General features: G+C 37.8%; 2 protein-coding genes across 2 annotated transcripts; both read left to right on the top strand.

The window, feature by feature from the left end:
- Positions 1 to 609: 609 nt before the first annotated feature.
- LOC118433974 lies at positions 610 to 2,680 on the top strand. The gene is made up of 3 exons (XM_035846529.1): positions 610 to 1,364; positions 2,298 to 2,538; positions 2,626 to 2,680. The coding sequence occupies exons 1-3, from the start codon at positions 749 to 751 to the stop codon at positions 2,678 to 2,680; spliced, it is 912 nt and encodes a 303-aa protein (XP_035702422.1). The 5' UTR covers positions 610 to 748.
- An 8-nt stretch (positions 2,681 to 2,688) lies between these two features.
- On the top strand, positions 2,689 to 3,520 carry LOC118433990. The gene is made up of 2 exons (XM_035846570.1): positions 2,689 to 2,773; positions 2,858 to 3,520. The coding sequence occupies exons 1-2, from the start codon at positions 2,724 to 2,726 to the stop codon at positions 3,327 to 3,329; spliced, it is 522 nt and encodes a 173-aa protein (XP_035702463.1). The 5' UTR covers positions 2,689 to 2,723; the 3' UTR covers positions 3,330 to 3,520.
- Positions 3,521 to 21,661: the final 18,141 nt, after the last annotated feature.

Here is a 21,661-nt window from a genome sequence, read left to right as displayed (position 1 = left end):
CCATAATATTCACATCAATTGTGTGCACTTTGTGCAAAATCGATACCGCCCTTTATCTACAAATCGGGTCTATTTCCGTCCTGACCAACCCATGATTTTCAGATAATTGAAGAATAAGACAGAAAAGGTGGAACTACTTGGAACAAACACACCTATTTCAGGTAACGAGAAGTTCCGCCCTTCATCTTACATCATATCTATTCCATTGTGAAATTGTTTTCCACTGTCAGATAATTAAGCTTATCATCCTTGAGTTATAACCTTTTAACCCGAGAAGAAATTATGAATTGTTCCTCTCGTTAAAACGGTTAGCAAGTAAGAAGTTAATTTTAGCTTGGTTGAGTGGTTACCTTGCGTGCAAGAAAAAAACATCGTTAAATTCCTAGCTAAACTTTTAATCCGATTCACATGCGGAGTTTTACCAGTAAAAGAGATCCAGTTGTTTCTAAATTCACTGTCCAAGTAGTGCAACCTGTTCAAGAATATGAATTTATCTACTGTGTCAAACAATTGTCTACTTTCTCTGCTAAAATGCATACATATTTCAATAATTGCATGTTGCATGTCACGCAAACAACATTTATCGAGACACCATGCAAATACTGAAGATGTTGCAATTAACATGAAATTGCAACCTTTTGTATAACAACTAGAAACAGGTATTCGCTGTACATGTACGTACGTGCAAACATAGTTGTAAATATTAAAAATAGCTGCGGGAGAAAGTCACAAAACTACAAAAGTCCGTATGTCTCGCGGCTATCAGAAATCAACTAAAAATAATCATAATTCCTCCAGGGTGGAATACTTACCTTCAGCAAGCGCATCATCCCTCAACAGAACGATACACGAACGGAACGTTCGTAAAGAGTCGAATATCATTTGTGAACCTAGAAAACTGGCGTCCCCTTTAGTTTTATTTAAAAAGATGAGAGAAATGGACTTCCTTAAGCGCCACGTCATGTTTCGCCTGAAGAACGCGTTACTGACAAAAGCGTATCGAATGAATTTACTCACGTTCGAAGTACTCTGCGCATTTTGCATCGTTCCCTTCAAAATGTCCTGGGAGGAGGAGAAGGTCGTCGAAGTGCGGGGCAAGTTGAGACGAACGGTGACCAAATTTATGTATCTGTTTCATTTGGGAAGAACGTTCCATTTTTTGGTGGGGTTTGGATTGAGGATGGCAGGGCTGCAGGTGGGGCCTTCGGGGGAGTATGTCATGTCGGACAAGCTGCTGGATTACGGGTGGATGGGTCCAATCATGTGCACGATCCTTTTTCGGTTCGAATTGACGAGGAAGTCGAAAGAGATGGTTAAAATGATGAACGAGGCGCATAAGTTGGAAAGAGAAGCGGAAAAAGAGGGTGAGGACTTTAAAAAAATTCTAGCATTATAAAAAACGATTTAATGATACATATGTAGTGGATTTTTGATGTACTTATGTATGTATATATGCAGTACATGTCAATTTTGCGATATCTGTGATCTTAAGAATACACAAATCTTCTGGAATTTACGCCTGTTGTTAACTTATGCTTTCTACTTTCTCCTTACCATCAACGTTCACTTTACTTTCCCATTACTTTTCCATTGGTAATTTTAAGTTAAAACGAAAACTAGTACTTTCACCGTGCTTTCACCTTTCTCTTTTTCTTTATGTGGCAAACTTAATATGACAAGATCTATTATAGTAGCAAAATTATTTTCTTAAATTGGTTGCTCTTATGAAAATGGTGTCGAATAATCTAAAACTGATAATCTAACGATAGGTTTGTAAAAATCACCGAAATATAAAATTTGGTTAGCTAGGCTAACAACTCGAAGATGAAAACCACAGGTTTTGATGATAAACCAGTTAACTATAATTAAAATCAATTAACTTTTTTTGAATATTAGCTGCTCGTTCGTAATTTTTATGATGAACTTTCAATTTCTAATTAAATAGTTGCATGAAAGCAGTTTAAAACATTTGCGGTGAAAATTACTTTCACTTTTCCATAAATTAGAATCGAAATGTACTTTTACAGGTACGTACTTTTATAACAGAAAAGTTCTCGCAAAGTTGAAGTGAAAGTTGAGTAAAATATCCCAAAGTAAAACCACTGGCAATCCTTGAGTATTACTGTAGCCTTGCCTTTGGAGTTAATATTCGACAAATGGAAAGTAAAATGGAAAAGTGATGACAAAAGTAGTGGTAAATCCCGAGTTAACATTAAGTGTTTTAGTTTAATTTAAGTCCACCGAAAACTAGTTTTCACCCAACTACTAAATAAATTGCCAAATGTTATATTTCTCAGGTTTGAATACCATCTACATTAAAGGATTTTTTGGGAAGGCCTGGCAAGTCTACACGTACTCAGCCTATTCCTGCGTCTTCTCAGTCCCCATGGCGGCTGGGATGTTCTCGATGCTAAATCCGTGCGAACCCGCCTTCATTTCGTGGCAGTTCCTTCCCTGCAATTCGACCACGTGGGTCCCATCGACTGACCAGGAGCACAGAATTGTCTTAACCTCTGGCGTCATCGAGACCTTTTTCTGGTATTTATTTACTTGTGTCTTTTTCCAGTTTATTTATGTATTGATTTATTTATGTATTTCATACTAATGTTATCCAAACGTACGTAGTGGAAAGTTACCCCAGAAGTTGTTCACATCTCAATTTTATTCATTCAATATTTAGGTATCAGATTATCTCGGTTGGAACCTTGGGGAATTTGTCGACCATGTTTTATCTGGCACTCTCATTAAAGACGTTTATGCTCCGAGCGGCGAAGTAATTAAAAATTTGTGCCCATTAATTCCTAATTTTTTTCGGAAGAAATTTTTAACGTTACTACGGAAAATTTATATTTTTCAGAACCAAGGTTTCCACTTTTGGTGAAGTAACGCTTCGCTACTACCGCCGCTATCAGGTGTACAATAGTCTAATGAATTACTGTATGTCCCACGTGATCACACCCACCATGATTTTCGCCTGGACGACCATCCTCATCATCGGCTGGTACACGTTGCTCCGCTACTTTGGGCGGGTATCATTCGCCCTCTACACGATCCACGCCCAACTCGCCCTCAACGGGATGATTTGTCTCCTCACGGAATTCAAAAGTGCCGGAGATGCGCATGAAGCTTCATTAAACCTACTTTATGATTGGCGGTACTCGATCGGAAAGAGCAAGAATTTGAAATTGTCGATGCGATGGTTGAAAAGCTGCGCCCCGCTGAAAGTGCGGATCGGTGCGACCAACTATTTCAAACGTAATACACCCATGCTTACAGGGAGCTTTTGTGCGGAACAGGTTATAAATTTGATAATTGCAGAGGCAAAATAGGTAAGATGAAAGGAGTAATTGTGCAAGAAATGCAAATATATAAAGTTTAAGGACTTTGCGATGATGTTGTAAGACTTCGTAATGAATGAAACGGGTCCTAATATGTTTTATATTTATCTATGTAAATGTGAATGTCATTCCGGATTCCGGAAATGTGATAATTTATTTTTAAATTAAGAAATGTTTGTAAATATTGCCACATACATACATACGTTACGTATGATACGTATTACTGATAATGAAGTTAGTATTTTAAATAAAATTGATTACAACAAATTATAAATGTACGAGTAAATAATTTTACATCATGATCGTTTTATTTACTTTACATACATTTAATAACTCCATCTGGAGAATGTTACACCAGTTATACCAGTGTTACACGTTAAAAAAAGTCAAATTAGTTATGAATTAAAAAAATTAGTCTCTTCGCACTCGTTTTGATGACAGGTTTAGATGCTTTTCTTACATATACTTATTTAGTGGTTCTCCACTATATGTCAATTCTTTAAATACTCCAAGAAAATTTATTATATTACTAATTGCACCCAAAGGTAAGTGGATTCCACTGCACAGAAGTTGTTATTCTTAAAGAGGTAGGCGGCCCTACCCTTGCAAACTGTGGAAACTAACTCTTTAACTTGGGGTTTATTTTTTTACCCATTTTCCAAACGAATTTCTGCGGATTTAAAGATTCTTGCAACTATCTATTGAGTTGGTTAATATGAGATGCAAACGATCAAGGGATGTCCCAGTTACAGTAATATTAAATTAATATTATTAATGGGGTAACTGTGATCATATTTACTTAACATGGAGGGACACTTTTTTGTTTATATTGTAACCTAGTTAATAATATCTAATTACCATACCCCGGACAAATATTTTTTTATCCTACCCTACTCATGTTGAGCTCAACACGAGTAGGGTAGGATAAAAAAATATTTGGCCGGGGTATGCTAATTACAGTGTTGACTTACGTAAGTTTAAGGAGACGCAATTAAATATTTACTTGATGAATGACAGTCACTAATAGAAAAATTGACTTTTATCGAGGCATTACATTTGGCGTAATAAAAGCTTTCATGCACGCAATTAAAATTTGCAATTGATAAAAGTTTTCATACACGCAATTTTTACTAAAAGCAAGCACTATAATTTTTTGTCACTGTCTTGATACTACATACGAATACCAATATAAAACGTTACATTGATAATAATCTCTTCAACTTAACCCTTTTGACTTATTTAATTGTTGGACTCAATTGTGCAATTGAGGGGACGTTCGTAAACTTCGTAAAGCAAAGGGGGTGGGTGGGGGTCAGGGCCCAATGATATCGTGCCTATGTGACACATGTTAAAGGGGGTGGGTGGGTGTCCAAAAAATCAAAACTTTGCGTTATGAAGTTTACGAACGTCCCCTGAGTACTAGCACACTTTGCTGCACAGCAAAGTGTGCTGGTACTTTATTGCATTTTTTTGCATTATCCAAACTGTATTTTTCATATCAAACCATTAGACGTGCATACATACATAATTCAGAAGATGACTTCGACCCAAATTGATATACAACCCCTTTATTCGTTCGGATAAACCAGCAACAGCTCTCTCATATTATATGCACATGCACCAACCTATGCACAAGTGTTAACTAAAACACGAGGATGTCTAGACAAGACGGGTGAAATAGCGTTTAATAAATTACAAGCTCACTTTGATGAATTCGTTCTCTTAAAGACATTGCTACATTTCAATGGAACTTTTCAAAACTTATACAATATGAATACAGTGAGAAACAGGTGTACGTAAATAGTAGTGATGGTTTATTTCGCATTGACACAGATAATTAAGTCGCCTGCATCGAACCGTTTATCCATTGAATTTTAATTAAATGTGTGAAAGCTTTTAGAAAGTCAAACTTTATGCCGTAATAAAAGCCGATGCTTTTATCCCGGCACTTACATAAAACTGCTCAGATAAAAGTTAATGGTTTTATCAGATGGCTAACTGTATTCATCAAGTGCCTGCTGAGTAATTCCCTCTTCTTAAACTTATGTATGTTAGCCAACTCAGCAATTAGGTATGTTAGGTAACCATGTAAATATGTAAATAGCTCATCTGAACAAATGTGCCTACCTGAACATAATGTACATACGTATGTACATACATAGATATATTGATATATGATTGACAGGTGACTACGTGACTTATAATGTGTGACTTTATTCGTATTCTTATGCATACTTACACATGTGAGATAATATTCGCACCGTGGTGTGCATGACATTGACCAAACCTTAATTTATCAAAACTTGTAAATAGAAACGATTTGATCATTTCTATTTTCACTTTGCCCTCGGATTTCTATATGCAGAAAAAGATGCATATGTAGAAAGGGTGCAATTACTGGGTACACCATTACATATACTACATTACAATATACTATACTATATTACATATACTATATTACATTACAATACACCATTTTAGGTCACGGGGCAGGCCGCGTTACACCTTACATATGTAATATCTTCTGAAGAACTTGTCCTTTGCTGGAAGAATGTCTAAATAGTTTACCACATTTAGAGTGTAACCTTTTGCCGGAGTAATCTTCTTGTGATCTTGTGTTCAGGTCTAAAATATTTGGGCTATTTTCTCCACTAAAATACATATGTATGTATGTATGTACTTGACTACGTACGCGTACATACATATATCAAATATCTAGTTGCAGGTCACGTAGCTCGGTACCAATTATCGCGACACGGCGGAAATACTAACGGTGTATCTAACAATTAACACGAAATTGTAACCTTTTATTTCAATCCTAGGTAAGCAAGTATGTACATGCATATGCACCTACCTATAAAAATTAATAATTACTACCTGGGAAAGTCAAGACATATACTAACTCAAGGGTGGAATATTTATATCTTCCCTTTATGTCGAATTGAATGTTAATTACACGTAGAATGTCTTTTGTGAAGGTAGAAGACTGGCTCTCAGTCCAATTTTGTTAAGCAAAAAATGGAGAAATTTAACTCTATTAAGCCTCACATCTTGTTTCGCTTGAAAAACGCGTTACTGACAAAAGCGCATCGAATGAACTTATTAACGCTCGAAGTCTTCTGCGCGTTTTGTGTCGTTCCCTTCAAAACGTCGTGGGAGGAGGAGAAGGTCGTCGAAATGCAGGGCAAGTTGAGACGCACGGTGACCAAATGTCTGTACCTGTTTCGTTTGGGAAGGACGGTCCACTTCCTGGTTGGACTTGGACTGAGGATGGCAGGGCTGCAGGTGGGGCTTTCGGGGGAATATGTCATGACGGACAAGCTGCTGGATAATATATGGTTGGGTCCCATCCTGTGCACGATCCTTTTTCGGTTTGAATTTACGAGGAAGTCGAAAGAGGCGATGGAAATGATGAACGAGACATATAATTTGGAAAAAGAGGCGGAAAAAGAGGGTGAGGATATTGAACAAATGATAATTTGGAAATCTAAAAATAATAGTTTCTTTAATCTCACGCAACCCCAATATCTCTACATGCAAATTTCTAAAATGGCGTCAAAAATCGACGTCAGCAGCGCTTGATCCTAGACATGGATATAATAGATAGATCTTTATTAAATTTTGTTGATAATTTTAATGCGGGTCGAGTCTTCAAACCGATGTTTCTTTTTTGTTTGCACAATACTTTAATGCATTCATGGTGCATACAACTTTATACATATTTTTAACCTCTGCGGATGGCGACGATAATCCCATGCACCGATAAGAGCTGGATTAGGTAAATAGCATTGACAATGCAGTCCACAAAATTTGAGATGTAGAAAAAAAGATTTGAAAGATGTCGCATCCATTAGAAGGCCGAAACACGACATGCTGGCTCTCACGAACTCTTGTGTCATGGCCACGAGTCCCTGCTCGATGATCATATCAAGGTGATACTTGTCTTCGGCATCCATCGGTGGTTCTTGTGGGCCAGGAGGAGGAGGAGCGTGGGGTTCGCCGTCATCGTCGTCTGGAGGCGCAGTAACTTGCAACCTGGGAGCTTTGTTCTTCACTTTAGCCCCCTTGGGTCCCTCATAATCCAGTTGGATGCGAGTGCGCCGGATCGAATTCGCTTGCTGCAAGATAGTGTAATTGGTGTGATAATTCATACCTCGGGATAGGTGTGATGTTTCATACCTGTAGCCAAGCAGACATTGTAGTCTGGATACCGTCCAACAGTTTAGACACTGCGACACCAAGGGCGGGCCAGGCTTTTGAGTTTGGCCTTTGAGTCGGGCCGGGCCTGGGCGGGCTTTACTTGAGTAGGGCTTGGGCGGGCCCGGGCTTTTGAGTTGAGCCCATGAATCGGGTCGGGCCTGGGCGGGCTTTTCTTGAGTCGGGCTCGGGCTTTACTCAAAAGCCCGACTAATATTTTTCGTGGAGTTAGGAGTAATATGAGAGTCAAAAGTTTGGCTAAAAGCGCACCATTTGTATTTTATACTTGCAATCCATTATTGTATTCTCATAGGATTTTCATTAAAAAGTAATTCCAATATCAACAATTTTCAACATGGAAATGATTGTTGTTATTGGTGTGAAAAAATAAAAAATTACTAGCAGGGTTGCACATCTAAAGTGTGAAAGGACGGAGAATACAAAATAAGCTTACTCTGCAAGGCGATACATATTCAAAGAAGGTGAGGCAATTGGATCAAGCGAGGTCAGCATATCCTGAAATTTTGGTGTGGCGCCACACAATTTCCATTGATGCAGAAAATTACTTCAAGGATATTATCAATCCCCGCATCATAAGCTAGTGATGATAGTGTTTTAAAGCACCGGTTTAACGTTGACCGCCAGTCGCACCGAACTTAGGATTAGTGGCAGTAGTTTATCCAACCTGACATTCGCTCATAAAAACTACGTTTTTTGTTTACTAAACCTCATTGACACTAGCAGTTTATTTATCTAACGGTTTATTTATTTTTGTACCCTGTGAAAATTAAATAATTTATTGAATACTAAACCTTTAAAATGTGTTTGTTAAATAATTTGAACTCTTCATTTATCAATTCGTGTTTCATCATGCGTAATTTTGAACACTACAAATTTTGTTTTTAATTGTATAAATAATTTGTCACGCCATAACAAAAAAGCCTGATTAAGCCCTATGGGCCCGGGCTCAAAGCCCGATGGGCTCGGGCCTGGGCGGGCTTTCTCAACGCCAAGCCCTATAGGGCTTGGGCGGGCTTGGGCTTTAGAAATCTGGACTTGGGCGGGCCCGGGCTTTTGAGTTGGGCTTTGAATAGGGCTTGGGCGGGTCGGGCTTTTGAATAGGGTTTTTGAGTCGGGCTTGGGCGGGCCAGACTTTGAAAATCTTAGGCCCGACTCACCTCTACAAGGGTCATTACTTTCCAGACTTTCAATGTATACGAGTAAAAAGTGTTTTCCTGTTATGTCGGATGAACTGTCCAGCAATAACGAGAACGGCTTTTTGTTTTCTATCAGACTTTCAAAAAGAGATATGTGCATTGTGTCACTTATAGTTGACACCATTTGTGAGGCAGCGTTGAAACTATGATGATGAGAGCCAATGTTGAGGTTCAAAGCTTCCATACCTTTTGTCAGTTTTGTATGAAAATTAATTGAAATTCCTGCCTTAATTTGAATATAAACCAGCAAGAACATATTAGCAGTGGTCTGTAACTCAGTTTTTTCAATCCTAGATTTTTTTTGCAGGACAATCGTGAAGTTCAGTCATAACATCGTGATTATGATCTTGTAAATGCTCTCTAATTAGGGCATTGTTTTTCTTTTTTTCAGGTCTAATGGTTCCACTTTTAGTTGTTATTGCTGGAGGTTTTTGTGGCGCCGGTTTCTGTACAAAGGGCGGCAAGTAGTTACTGGTATATGCGTCGTAACATCTTTTGCATCTCAACGTGGTCTCCCCGTAGTTCTCTGTTAATTCTAGTCAAGACATGACTTCGTCGGTCAGAAGAAATTTTTCATCAAGGACTGTAGATTCGCGGATAGCTTGTTTCCAAACTTCAGGGAAAACATATTTCTGTGGTTCACATATTACATCGTCTTCGGATACCTTAAATTATTCAGGAATAAGTTTCTAGGTTTCTTTGACGCGATAAATAATAAATTCTAAAACGAGCCTCTGACGCTACCGCTGCAAGTTCCTGAAGGGCTGCATCTGCTTCCACATCGTCAACAGTTGAAGTACTAGATGAAATATCCTTGGAGCTCACGAAGCAATTATTTTCTACGCCTGGAATTCTCGGATTCGGTTGATATGAATCCGTTTTAAACGGTTGATTATTATGACATCGAATATACTGTATTTTGATGTGTCCAAACACATCCGAGTGCGGGTGTAGCATAAATCTCTTGTCAAACTCGTTCGAAAATAGAAAGAGCATTTCGGTCAATGATGTTGGAGTTACTTTGTTGCCGTAGATTAGTCCGTCAGCTATGTATGACTTTAAAATACTTATTGCGTCATGGTCCAAGTTTTCTTGCATACGTAGAATTTTATCTTTGTCTAGCAGGCTTGCAGCTTTCAGTAACAGCACAGCTGTGCATTCGTTCAGGTCGGACGGAAAGCCTGATTTTAGAACCAAATTTATGTTCCAGTTGTTGGAACCAACCACAAAGAAATTGGAATGCATCGTTTTCCCAGAGAAACTGATTTTGGTTACAACTTTATTTTTTGGTGTATTTACTAGTATCATTATGTAATTGGCAATGGGCTCGTCACAAGTCCTTTTGAGCTCAACGAAGTCGCCGTGGTATCTGAATGGCATAAAATAGACCATGTCAAAGACAATTAGTAGAAAATGATTTTATAACCAATTAAATAGCTTACGTTATGTCATCATTATCTATATCGGCTTCCTGGAGTCCATTGTGGCCGTCGCTAATAAATATTTCGTTAACAATGTAACACGAATTTGCCCCAAACACAATTTTTGCCGTCAGGAATGCAGCTAATACGAGTATTAATTTGTCCATTGCGCTATGAAAATGAATAGTATCAATTCCTCGAATTGGAAATGTTACTACTAAGTTGTTTGAGCTGATTTATATATGTTACCTATGCAGTCATCAATGTCGGCGAAACTTGTTTGTCACTATCTTTGACCAATTATCTCAGTAATTAATGTCGGGAAAAATTGTTTGACACTTTACAAAGTGTGTTGACGTCAAACTGAACTCCCACAACTAATTTGGGACTGTTTGGATTGCTCTGAGTGTATGTAATACCAGCACTATCTTTGACCAATTATCTCAGTAATTGTCTAACAATGCTATGTTACGCACATATCGAAAAAAAAATTTTTTGAGTTTTGTACTTTTAAGTCACTTTTTGATGACGTCTTATGTGAACGTCCCCTTAGACTCCCAGTACGCAATTCCACATGCTTAAAAGTCTTATTGCATTCTGGTCGGACTCGAGATACAGCGGTCCGACCAGAGAGTGAAGGCTGGTTAGGTTAGGACCTTCCGCCCGACCAACAAATTTGAAAAAAATACCATCACACGAAGAAAAAAATGCAAAACATTCCACTATTACCCTGATGTCGACTCCTCCGCCCACAGGGTCAATGCGAGTATTCGAGATAGGCGCTACAATACATTACTCAAAGCGAGAGGGAAGGTTGAGACTGGGAAAATACTCAAAACTCAACTTTCTCCTCCTCTCGTGAAGAGCACGGTCAAGAGTGTGAATTCTCAAATCTTAACTACGAAAATATTAAATTATGCCAATAGGAAAAACTCATAGGAAAAACTTTGTCATTTATCACCCGATTTTAATCACTCTACCCTTAAAATTTGCACAAAAATTTACTCTAAACTTTGTGCAATTGGTTTCTTGCTGCGATATGCCAGTAATTAAGTATAAATGTGTTTCTAAGTGTACTTGGGTCTAGGGTAGCTCGTCGAAAACATAGTGGTCCAAAGAGTAACTCGTCGAGGAGGAGTCGTCTGAAGGGTAACTCGTCGTTTGGGCAAGTGGTCGAAAATAATACTTGTCGAGAGTATTTTTTTAAGATAGATATATACAATGAGATCGTGTTTTTTCGCACTCGAACGATTTTCAAGTTTGATGGCTTAAAATTTCCGTAATTTTGTGTACATAAAGAATCAGAAATAATATTGGGGGGGGGGGGGTGCATGGTCAGTTTTCGCGATACGGGCCAAAATGTGCGAATTTTTTTGCAAATTTTGGGTTTTATGGCAAAATCGTTCAAACGTGGTCAAATATCACCGGAAATAATTTTAAAAATTATTTTGCACTAGAATTTGGCCGCTGCCTCGATTTCGGACCCCAAGTTTCCTATATGTTGAAGTTTGCAAAATAATTGCATTTTCCGTATTAGTATGCCACGATCGAATTATCGAATTTTGATTAGCATTTTAAGGTAACGCATAGGTCTAATGATAGAACGGAATCGTTAAATTAGAATCCGTTACTTATTCCGATTTTTTAAAACCAATTGGTAATGTTGTTAATAATTCGAAATTATGGAAATATGTAATTCTTCGACGTTTGTAACTATACAGCCTTAAATTTGGGGGGCTCCAGTTACAAAACATTTATGAAAAATATTTTAACGAAATCGAAATTAGAATATGAATAAGGAGTTTCTGTTTAACATTACAAGGGATTTCTGTTATGTTCTGTTGCCAATTCGTAATTTTTAAATTAATGCAAAGTTTTGTTACACTCAAAACAAAATGGTGTCAATATATGACTTAACCGCCTTGGTTACAATTGTGATTCCGAGTAGTAATGAATTTTATCCGTCCGGGCATAACATTATAACGACCGGTATCAAAATCATTGCAACTCGGAATCACAATTGTAACCAAGGCGGTTAAGTCATATATTGACACCGGCGGTGTTGATTCAACAAATTTTTATTTTGAGTGTAACCACTCGGAATTTTGTTAATGCCGCGTTGACTTGTTAATAAAATACGATTCTAAATAAATTATAATTTTATAAAATAACATTTACATGAGAACTCTCAGCAAGAATGCCAAACCCCCTGTTCCAGGCCTTATGCATTCTTATTGCTCTACATCTTCTATATGAATGTATGTTCAATGGTGGATTGTACGCTGTACCCATGTAGGTTTTTTGAACATAACTAAAAAATTCATCCAGTTCGAGTTTAGTTTGACCCTTAAAACTGAACGATACTTTCAATTCTCGGAATGCAACTCTTAAATTATCGGGCTGAACAAATGCGAGACCGAATATTTTTTATTAATAATGATAGGGTGCCTCATTGAAATAAATCAAATCAAATCAAATAACGCCATTGTAACGTCTTGGTCGTACTGGTTCTTTAAATTGGGTGTCAAATGTCTAAACAACGCTTGAGTATAGTGAAAATGACACCCGTGAAGTACAGCGTCTGGAAACGTGTCGTGTACAGCTTTTATCTCAGCTTGTTCGAAATCCATCACAACAGCTTATCTTCAAATTAAAGTTTCTCTTTGCTGCGTTACATTAATTCGTAACATTAATTTGACATTTTTAATGTAAAATAGAAGGGTAAAAAGAACAAAACAATCCTCCCAACTACTGCTGTATAGTGTTTTAAGTATTTTGGAATGTCCGCAGCGTATACCCGTCACACGATGCACATGAATTGTGCATACTTGTGAACTCATTATATAGGTAAAATCAGTAAAAATGTTACATGAAATTCGACCAGTTTCATGCCACCTAAATTCGACGACTTGCCTTTCTGACGAGTTTTCCATTCGACTAGTTGATTTCGACGACATAGGATTCGACAAGTAACCCGTATCCCGTGTACTTATTGTTAATAAGTCGGCTAAAAATAAAAAATTCGCTAAGTAGAATCGATAAACTTTTTTAAATTGGCTCAAAATGATCTGTGCAAAATTTCATCCAAATCGGTTGAGAAATGGTTGAGATATCGTAAAATGTCACTTTTTTAACGATATTAACTGCATACTTACAAGGGAAGGTCCCCGACTGCTACTCGTGTCCAGGGTACGCACTATGTTTTTTTAGAATCTACTAGGATCACAGATGAAGGATTGATTCATATTTCTGTGTAAAACTCATATTTCGCGTCGTGCCGTGGCGCCAAAGTCGCCAAATTTGAATGTTTTTATTTTTAAAACCGCCATAACTTTTGAATTCCTGGACGGATTTTAAAATTTTTTGAAAAAAATCATGATAAGGAGTTCAAGTTTCGTACTCCATGAAATTTTTCCCAAAATTATCACTTTTAACTTTTCGCAAAATTTCGTAATTTGCTAACAAATGGGGGTTCGTCGAAAAAATACTAAAAATATCTCAAAAATTAAAAATTTTGTATTTTTATTTTTTTCTCAAAAACGTTGACTTTTGTGATCATTTTAAAAATAAAATTTTCAAAATCCGACATAAACTGCAAAAGTTATGAGGGTTTGAAATTGGTCGAAAATGTAAATTTTTAAGTTTGGCGTCACGCCATGGCGCCAAATATGAGTTTTACACGGAAATATCAATGAATCCTTCATATGGGGTCCTAGTAGATTCTAAAAAACATAGTGGGTACCCTGAACTCGGGGTGCAGTCGAGGACCCTCCCTTGTTAGTAATTTTCTCGTTGTTAGGTATTTTCCTCACTAAGGAGGAGAGCTTCACCACCTGCACCTCTCAGATCTTTATGTCCTTTGCATATGTGGTAGGGTCCCATGAGTGTACTATAACCCTAAAGTGGTTTGACTCCATGGCCACATTTGCGCCCGCCACACCACAATGTATTATTAGCTCACCCTGCATAGCACGGGAGCTATTGAATTCCTCTTGTCTGTCCGTCCGTCCGTCCGTCCGTCCGTCCGTCCGTTGACGAGTTTTTTGCATCAATTGATGCTGATTAAAAATCCCCTTGTCCATTATAGACTTGTTTGGTCCCACCATTGATATAGAACAATCCGAGCGCAAATGGTGCAAGTTAATTCAGCAAATAGATCGAGATAGGACTATAATTTTGGAATAAGTAGCACCGTTAGTACCGAGCAATTGGTTATTAAAAATGATGCGTAACAATTGGGCCATCTGTTTCCCCCCAAAAATCAATGATGCGTAACAAGTGGGCCATCTATTCCCCCCCAAAAATCATGTCAGAATTCTGTTCTATTTGTTCGATTATCCTGCACCATTAATGCAAAATTATTTGAAAATTCTATTCTAATCTATTTGCTCCATTATTCTGTACCATTGACGCTAAAATATATAAATTTTATACTTGCGGTTATTCAGCACATTTGGTCTAAAGTTAAATGAAAGTAATTCCGACATTTTATATATTTTCCCGTTTGTATTGCACCATCGGTGCAAGAATGTATAAGAGTCATGATCTATTTTGTCGGCTTATTTTGCACCTTCAGTGCTAACTTCTGTCTAAATAATTATGACAGGGTGAGCTACTTCTAACGTTACTACGGTTTATTAGACCTTATAGTGTTGCAAAAATACATGGGGGTGTGCCACTATCAAAATATATTTATGAATCACGAGTGGGATCCAGGATATTCATTTCAAAAAATTTTATCGACCACACCCCCTGTGGGGGGAGTTTCTCCCCCAGGGGTGTGGTCATCATATTTTTATATTTTTGTACTCAGCAACTCATACTAACTCTGAATTAAAATTTTTGAGGATTAAAAAAATTTTGTGGCCGAGATGTAACCGTTTATATGTACTAAAACGTGGGTTTTCTAGCCATTTTAAGTGGGTGTAACACCGAAGGTCGCAGCTACCCGACCAGGATATTTACGGTTCTTCATTCCTATGGGAGGGTACTACAATCCTTAAAGAAAGATCCGTCGGGAACCTGCTACCTCCAGAGTTACACCCCCTCAAAATTTCTTATGGAAGTGCTATATTGAAGTTATTAATTAACGTAGTTTTCAAAATAAATTTAACCAAATTCGCGATGTAAAATTTAAAACACAGTTGGATAAGTTCTTTTTAATCCCAAATGTACTTAAAAAAATTCGAAAACTACGTTAATTAATAACTTCAATATTGCACTTCCCTGACAAAGTTTGATGGGGTGTAACTCTGGAGGTAGCAGGTTCCCGACGGACCTTTCTTTCAGGATTGTAGTACTCTCCCATAGGAATGAAGAACCGTAAATATCCTGGTCGGGTAGCTGCGACCTTCGGTGTTACACCCACTTAAAATGGCTAGAAAACCCACGTTTTAGTACATATAAACGGTTACATCTCGGCCACAAAATTTTTTTAATCCTCAAAAATTTTAATTCAGAGTTAGTATGAGTTGCTGAGTACAAAAATATAAAAATATGATGACCACACCCCCGGGGGAGAAACTCCCCCCACAGGGGGTGTGGTCGATAAAATTTTTTGAAATGAATTTCCTGGGTCCTACTCGTCATTCATAATTATATTTTGATAGTGGCACACCCCCAGGTATTTTTGCAACACTATAAGGTCTAATAATACATTGTGCACACCCACTCAAAGGGATAAAAACCACAAAAGTTACCAACTTCAAAAATCCACCAAAAATTCAATTTTGATCGGATTTTGATAAAATTACGTTTTTGTAATCCCAGATACTTGTTTGATCATATCCAGTAGCAATCTCAACTTTTTTTGAAATTTTCGAAATTTTCGAGCATTTGCTGATGAATTATTCGAAAAATTCAAAATTTCAAAAAAGTTGAGATATCTATTGGATATTAGCACACAGGTATCTTGGATCACAAAAATGTAAATTTCACCAAAATCTCAGCAAAATTGGATTTTTGGCGAGGGTTTGAACAAGTGAAAACAGGGCTTTTTTCGTGTTTTTGACGCCTTTGAGTGGGTGTGGCGGGCGTAACTATGGCCATGGAGGCAAACCACTTCAGCGTTTTAGTACACTCATGGGACACTACCACATATCCAAAGCACATCAAGATCTGAGAGGTGCAGGTGGTGAAGCCCCCCTCCTAAGACAAATACGTCATATGACGTATTTAAGTGAAAAGAGGTTAAGATGAAATGCCTGGTAATTACTAATTAGTTTCTCCATAGCTCAAGTCGATTAAAGTTTAGTCGGATTAACCCTTTGATTTGTCGTTTTACAAGAACTGGTTAAATTCGGGAGGAACGCTAAAAAAATGCAATATTAAGTATTATATTAGGTACATCGGCGAGCCATGGACGCGAAACTTAGAACTTAAAATTATGACGTACTTATGAGTAGTCGTATATGCTAAGTATATGTATCTAACAATGCGATGGTGTAAAGTGTAACCCTCGGATTTAGCTGAAATTTTAAAATTATGTAGTCCGAGTCAATACAACCAACGTTTTTTGAGGCAGTTTGTGCGATGGTGGGAATTAGTCAAAATATTTGAGATCGAATTTGAAAAATGGGCGATTTTTGCCAAGCGGAGGAAGCAAACCCCATTCCCATTCCTTTTCAAAGGAGAAATCGCCAGTTTTTCAATTGTGACCTCAAATATTTCGACTAATTCAAACCATCGCACAAACTGCCTCAAGAAACGTTGGTTGTATTGACTTAGACCACATAATTTTAAAATTTCAGCCAAATCAGATGGTTACACTTCACACCATCGCATTTCAAGTCGACATGGGGTGTCTCCATGACTTAAAACAAGTGTTGCGCGATAATTTTAAGCTTTGGGTCCAGGGCTGCCCCATGCATGTATGTATGCATCTACGGATATTATTTCCACTTAAATGATTTTTGTGCACTTTAGCATATTTATAATTCCTGCTCTTTTGCTGTTTTCTACTATGTATGCGTTATTAAATTTTGCAAAATATTTGTATGCCCAATTTCTTGAAGTGTCTTGCAACACGATAAACCCTGCTTGAAACGTTGATAAATTTTCGATTGATCTCATCACAATCTGTTGGTTGGGTAGTAGTCACTTATCTATTCACACATTGTTCTTTGATTAGTACAATTTAATGATTGGGTTACATCAACACTAAAAACTAGATAGAGTAAAGAAACTACAGTTGACAGTAATGGTCACGAAACCCCAGAGAAAGTGCCACAAGTGTTCGGGAGGGGTATACCTTTGGCCGAAACGGACCTCTTCTTTTTTAACGGATTGTGCGTGATTCAGCCTGTCGTTGTACGTGCGGGAATTTGAGACTGGGCGGGGTAAAGTTTCGTAACCATCAGTGTATCTAACTTAACTACGTATATACCCATGGGTAATGTGGCCTTAACTCACCGTTTCAGATTTTTGCTTCCAATATTTTTTTCAGGTTTGAACACAGTCTACACGAAAGATTTTTTCGGCAAGGCGTGGCAAATTCAATCCTTTGTGATCTATTTAGTTCTCTTTTCCCTTCCCATACTAGCCGGGATGTTTTCAACGTTAAATCCGTGCGAACCCGCCTTCATCTCGTGGCAGTTTCTTACCTGCAATTCGACAAAGTGGGCACCATCTACGACAGAGGAAAGAAACATCATTTTAATCTCTGGCTTCATCGAAACCATGTTTTGGTATCAGGTCATCGGTGCTGGAGTCTTGGCGAATATGGTGATGTTTTATCTGCCACTCTCTCTGAAAACATGTATGGCCAGGGCGGCAAAGTAAGTTCAATTTCTTACCTAGTCAAAGGTTACTAATTGGTTTTTAGCGTCGTATGTATACACATATGTACTTTGTGGGGTGAGCAGACATATATTGGATACAGCCGGGTTGGCGGCAGTAGCACGTTAAAGGCTAGTTACCAACTTCCCTTACGACGCTTGTGCAAACTCTACCATTCGCGATCTTTTAAAATCTCTTAGAGTTGGCCATCAACCTTGGCCACTACCAGTCATGGAATAAAAATCATACTCTGTGATATCCTGTTTATAGCGTTACCTCCTCCAGTTCGATGCCATTTGAAAGCCCTCATCAAGGTCTAAATATACTCATCATTCCGAACAAAATTAACATAGACTTGGTGGATGAGCACAACGCTTAAATGCGTTTGGATTTTGAGTTTGAGTCCTTGCAATTCTTCGCAAATTTTCAAAATTATAAATGTTTTGGAAACTTTTGTCCGCTTACCACATTATCCTATGTTACATTTTTTTTAAGTGTGACCCAATTAACGTCAAGGTCAGAAGGTAAACAAATATTTCCATCATTCGTAAACATACGTTCTCGTGAATTTTACTCGAAATTCCGAGATCAGATATTGTTGCCCGTAACTTTGGGGTTTGCGACAAACCGTTTGCCACATGCGAGAGATATTCGGTTGAGAAATGGCTGAGATATCGTAAAATGTTACTCTTTTGACTATATTAAATACATACTCACCATGAGGAGGTGTTAGGTGGGTATCGATTTTGACCGGACTAATTTTAAATTGTCCACGCTAAGAAATAATTCTGCCCTAAAGGGATTCTGCTCCAAAATTTCACAAACATCGAAGAAAGCTGAAATTTGATAGATAGGTTGCTGATGGTTCTTAGCAGAAGAATATTGATTGATGTTTGAAGAACTTGTCTGGGGGGACCCCAGGGTGTGACCCATACCGACTTTTAAAAATCGTCAAATCGAGTTGAAATTTGGTAGACAGTTGCTTATGTATAGGTCTTAGTGAAACAATATGAAACGACATTTCTTTTATTTGGAGCAACCCTATGAGGTGAGCTATACTGATTTTTAGAAATTGTCTTAAAAATATGAAATTCTGCACGGTGATGCGTAATGGTTTCTCATGAAAGAATACAAAAGTGAGCAAGGTGTAACCAGCAGTACATACAGAAATACACGAGTCAGCAATATGTATAGGATGCAATTACAGTCAATGGAAAAAGTATTGGCAACCCCCACGCCAGCTAAATAAAATTGGCTGTAACCTTGTAATGCATTATACAATTGGCATGAAAATTTGTTCGCATTTAGCAAATATAACGTAGTTTTCGATTATAATCATGATTTATTAATTAAAATTAAATAAACACAGTTTTTAAATAAGTTATTGGAAAATTTGCAAAATTCACCAGCAAAAAGTATTGGCAACATGTGGCCAAATTAATTACGCGAAACAACTTTCTTAATCAACTACCACACTTCATTACGGTAAGTTAATTAGGTGACAAAATACGACGATAGCTACATTTTAAGTCAGCAGTTGTGTTGTCTGGAACCAAAATGGCGACACCTAACGAACTGTATTTGGTGCGGTGAGAAATATTCATTTCTTTTTCGCAAAAAAAACTTGGACATCGAAAAATCAATGGAAAACATACTTTTCCATATTTACTGTTGGAAATGTAGCCAAGAAATATAAAATGGCAATCTTAGTTTCTGCTTTTCCATGATGCAGAGGAAAAAAAGTCACCTACGCCCGACCGCAAATGATGAATCAAAAAACAAATTACTTGAAATCCGAAGATTTCAACACCCAAAACCACTTAGAAATTGAGAACCAACTGTGGAGTCAATATTTCATACAATATGGTGATCAATCAAAAATCACGTCATGGAGTTTCCGGGTCCAGTAGCCCCATAAAAGGGAAGGCTCCCGAAACGAACCAACTCAAGGTATTTAAATCAGCTAAATACCACCCTAAATAGACTTCCAATGGATGAAGAAGGGTCTAGTGGTCTCACATAAGTAAATTTAACTTATTCGGTGCGGGTTGGATGGTTAGAGTTTGGAGGGTGCAAAATGAGGCTCTCAAAATGAATGCTGCCGTCTGGTAGTCAAGCTCGGAGAAGGATCGATTATGGTTTGGGGTTGAATGACTAGGTCGTTGCGTAGTTAGCTGGTCACTATCGATGAAGTTATGACCAATGAGGTCTAATTAATCATTCGAAACGATAATTTGAAAACATTTCACAAAAACCTGACCTAGGAAGTAATTTCATATTACAAAAATGCGGTGGCCCCAAAACATGCATCCACATTAACGATGCACATTTTTGGAGACAGAAAAGACTAAGCTTCTTTCGTTAGCTGCACAGTCTCCCGATGTGATTCTGATTGTCCGGGATGAGAAAAGAGAGACTGGTGGGAAATCACTCTACAAGAAACGAGCTTGTCAAAAGTTCGAAAGAAGATTGGGAAACCATAATATCCAAAAGCGTTATAAAGAAATCTGTCCAGTCAATTCCAAGGCTTATTTCTGCTCTTATTGCATCGAGACGAGGTGCTACGCGGTACTGGAAGCAGTTTATCGAAACAAAATTGCCGTGTCTTTGATAATGACTTTTAAAGTTAAGGGTTGCCAATACTTCTTGCGGGTTAATTTCGCAAATTTTCCAACAAATTATTTAAAAACTGTGTTTATCCAATTTGAATCATTAAAACATGATTATAATCGAAAACTACATTATATTTGCTAAATGCTTACAAATTTGCATGCCAATTGTATAATGCATTCCAAGGTTATAGCCAATTTTATTTAGCTAGCGTGGGGGTTGCCAATACTTTTTCCATTGACTGTAGATTGGTATTCCACTGTCAATCAAGTTTTGCACATATGAGCGTGCTGCATATACATATGTACACATTTCTACTTTGTCACCCTTTGTAAAACAAATTTTACGTCTTACATAAATATTTTATGATGTCATTTCAGAACAAAAATCGCCTCATTTAACGAAGTGACGCTTCACTACTACCGCCGCTATCAAGTGTACAACACCCTGATGAACTACTGCATGTCACACGTCGTGACACCCGCCATGCTTTGCGCCTGGACGACCAACCTCATCGCCAGCTGGTACACTTTGCTCCGTTACTTTGGCCGGATTTCGTTCACTCTGTACTCGATCCACGCTCAACTCGCCGTCAACGGGATTGTTCTCCTTTTGACGGCATGAAAGCTTGCTGGCGATTCGTATGATGCTTCATTAAACTTGTTGACCGCTTGGCGCTACTCGGTGGGACAGAGCGCCAATATTAAAGTATCGAAGAGATGGTTAAAAAGCTGCACCCCGCTGAAAGTGCGAATCGGTGCGACCAATTATTTTGAACGTAGCACGCCCATGATCATAGGAGGTTATTGCGTGGAAAAAGTTATAAATCTGATTATTGCAGAGTAAAAATAAGGCACACAAAAATTTCTGAAAAAGATTCAATTAGTTTGAAAATTCATTACTGCTTTAAAATTTATTGTAAAATTTCGGAATGGGCACCTTTTCACACACTAATTCGCACTCTAATTAACACTATGACCCACCGACTTCACGTTAAGCAATTCTCATTTAACAAGTCGTGTTCTATGCTAAATAATTCACATCCACTAATTCTGATTAAACAAGTCGCACTTTATGTCAATTGCTACCCAGAAAATGTAAC

Source organism: Folsomia candida, unplaced genomic scaffold (genome assembly GCF_002217175.1).
Source record: "Folsomia candida strain VU population unplaced genomic scaffold, ASM221717v1 Fcan01_Sc001, whole genome shotgun sequence".
NCBI classification, from domain to species: Eukaryota; Metazoa; Arthropoda; class Collembola; order Entomobryomorpha; family Isotomidae; genus Folsomia; species Folsomia candida.
Note: the sequence above shows the minus strand (reverse complement) of the source record. Positions and strands in the feature narration are given on the sequence as shown.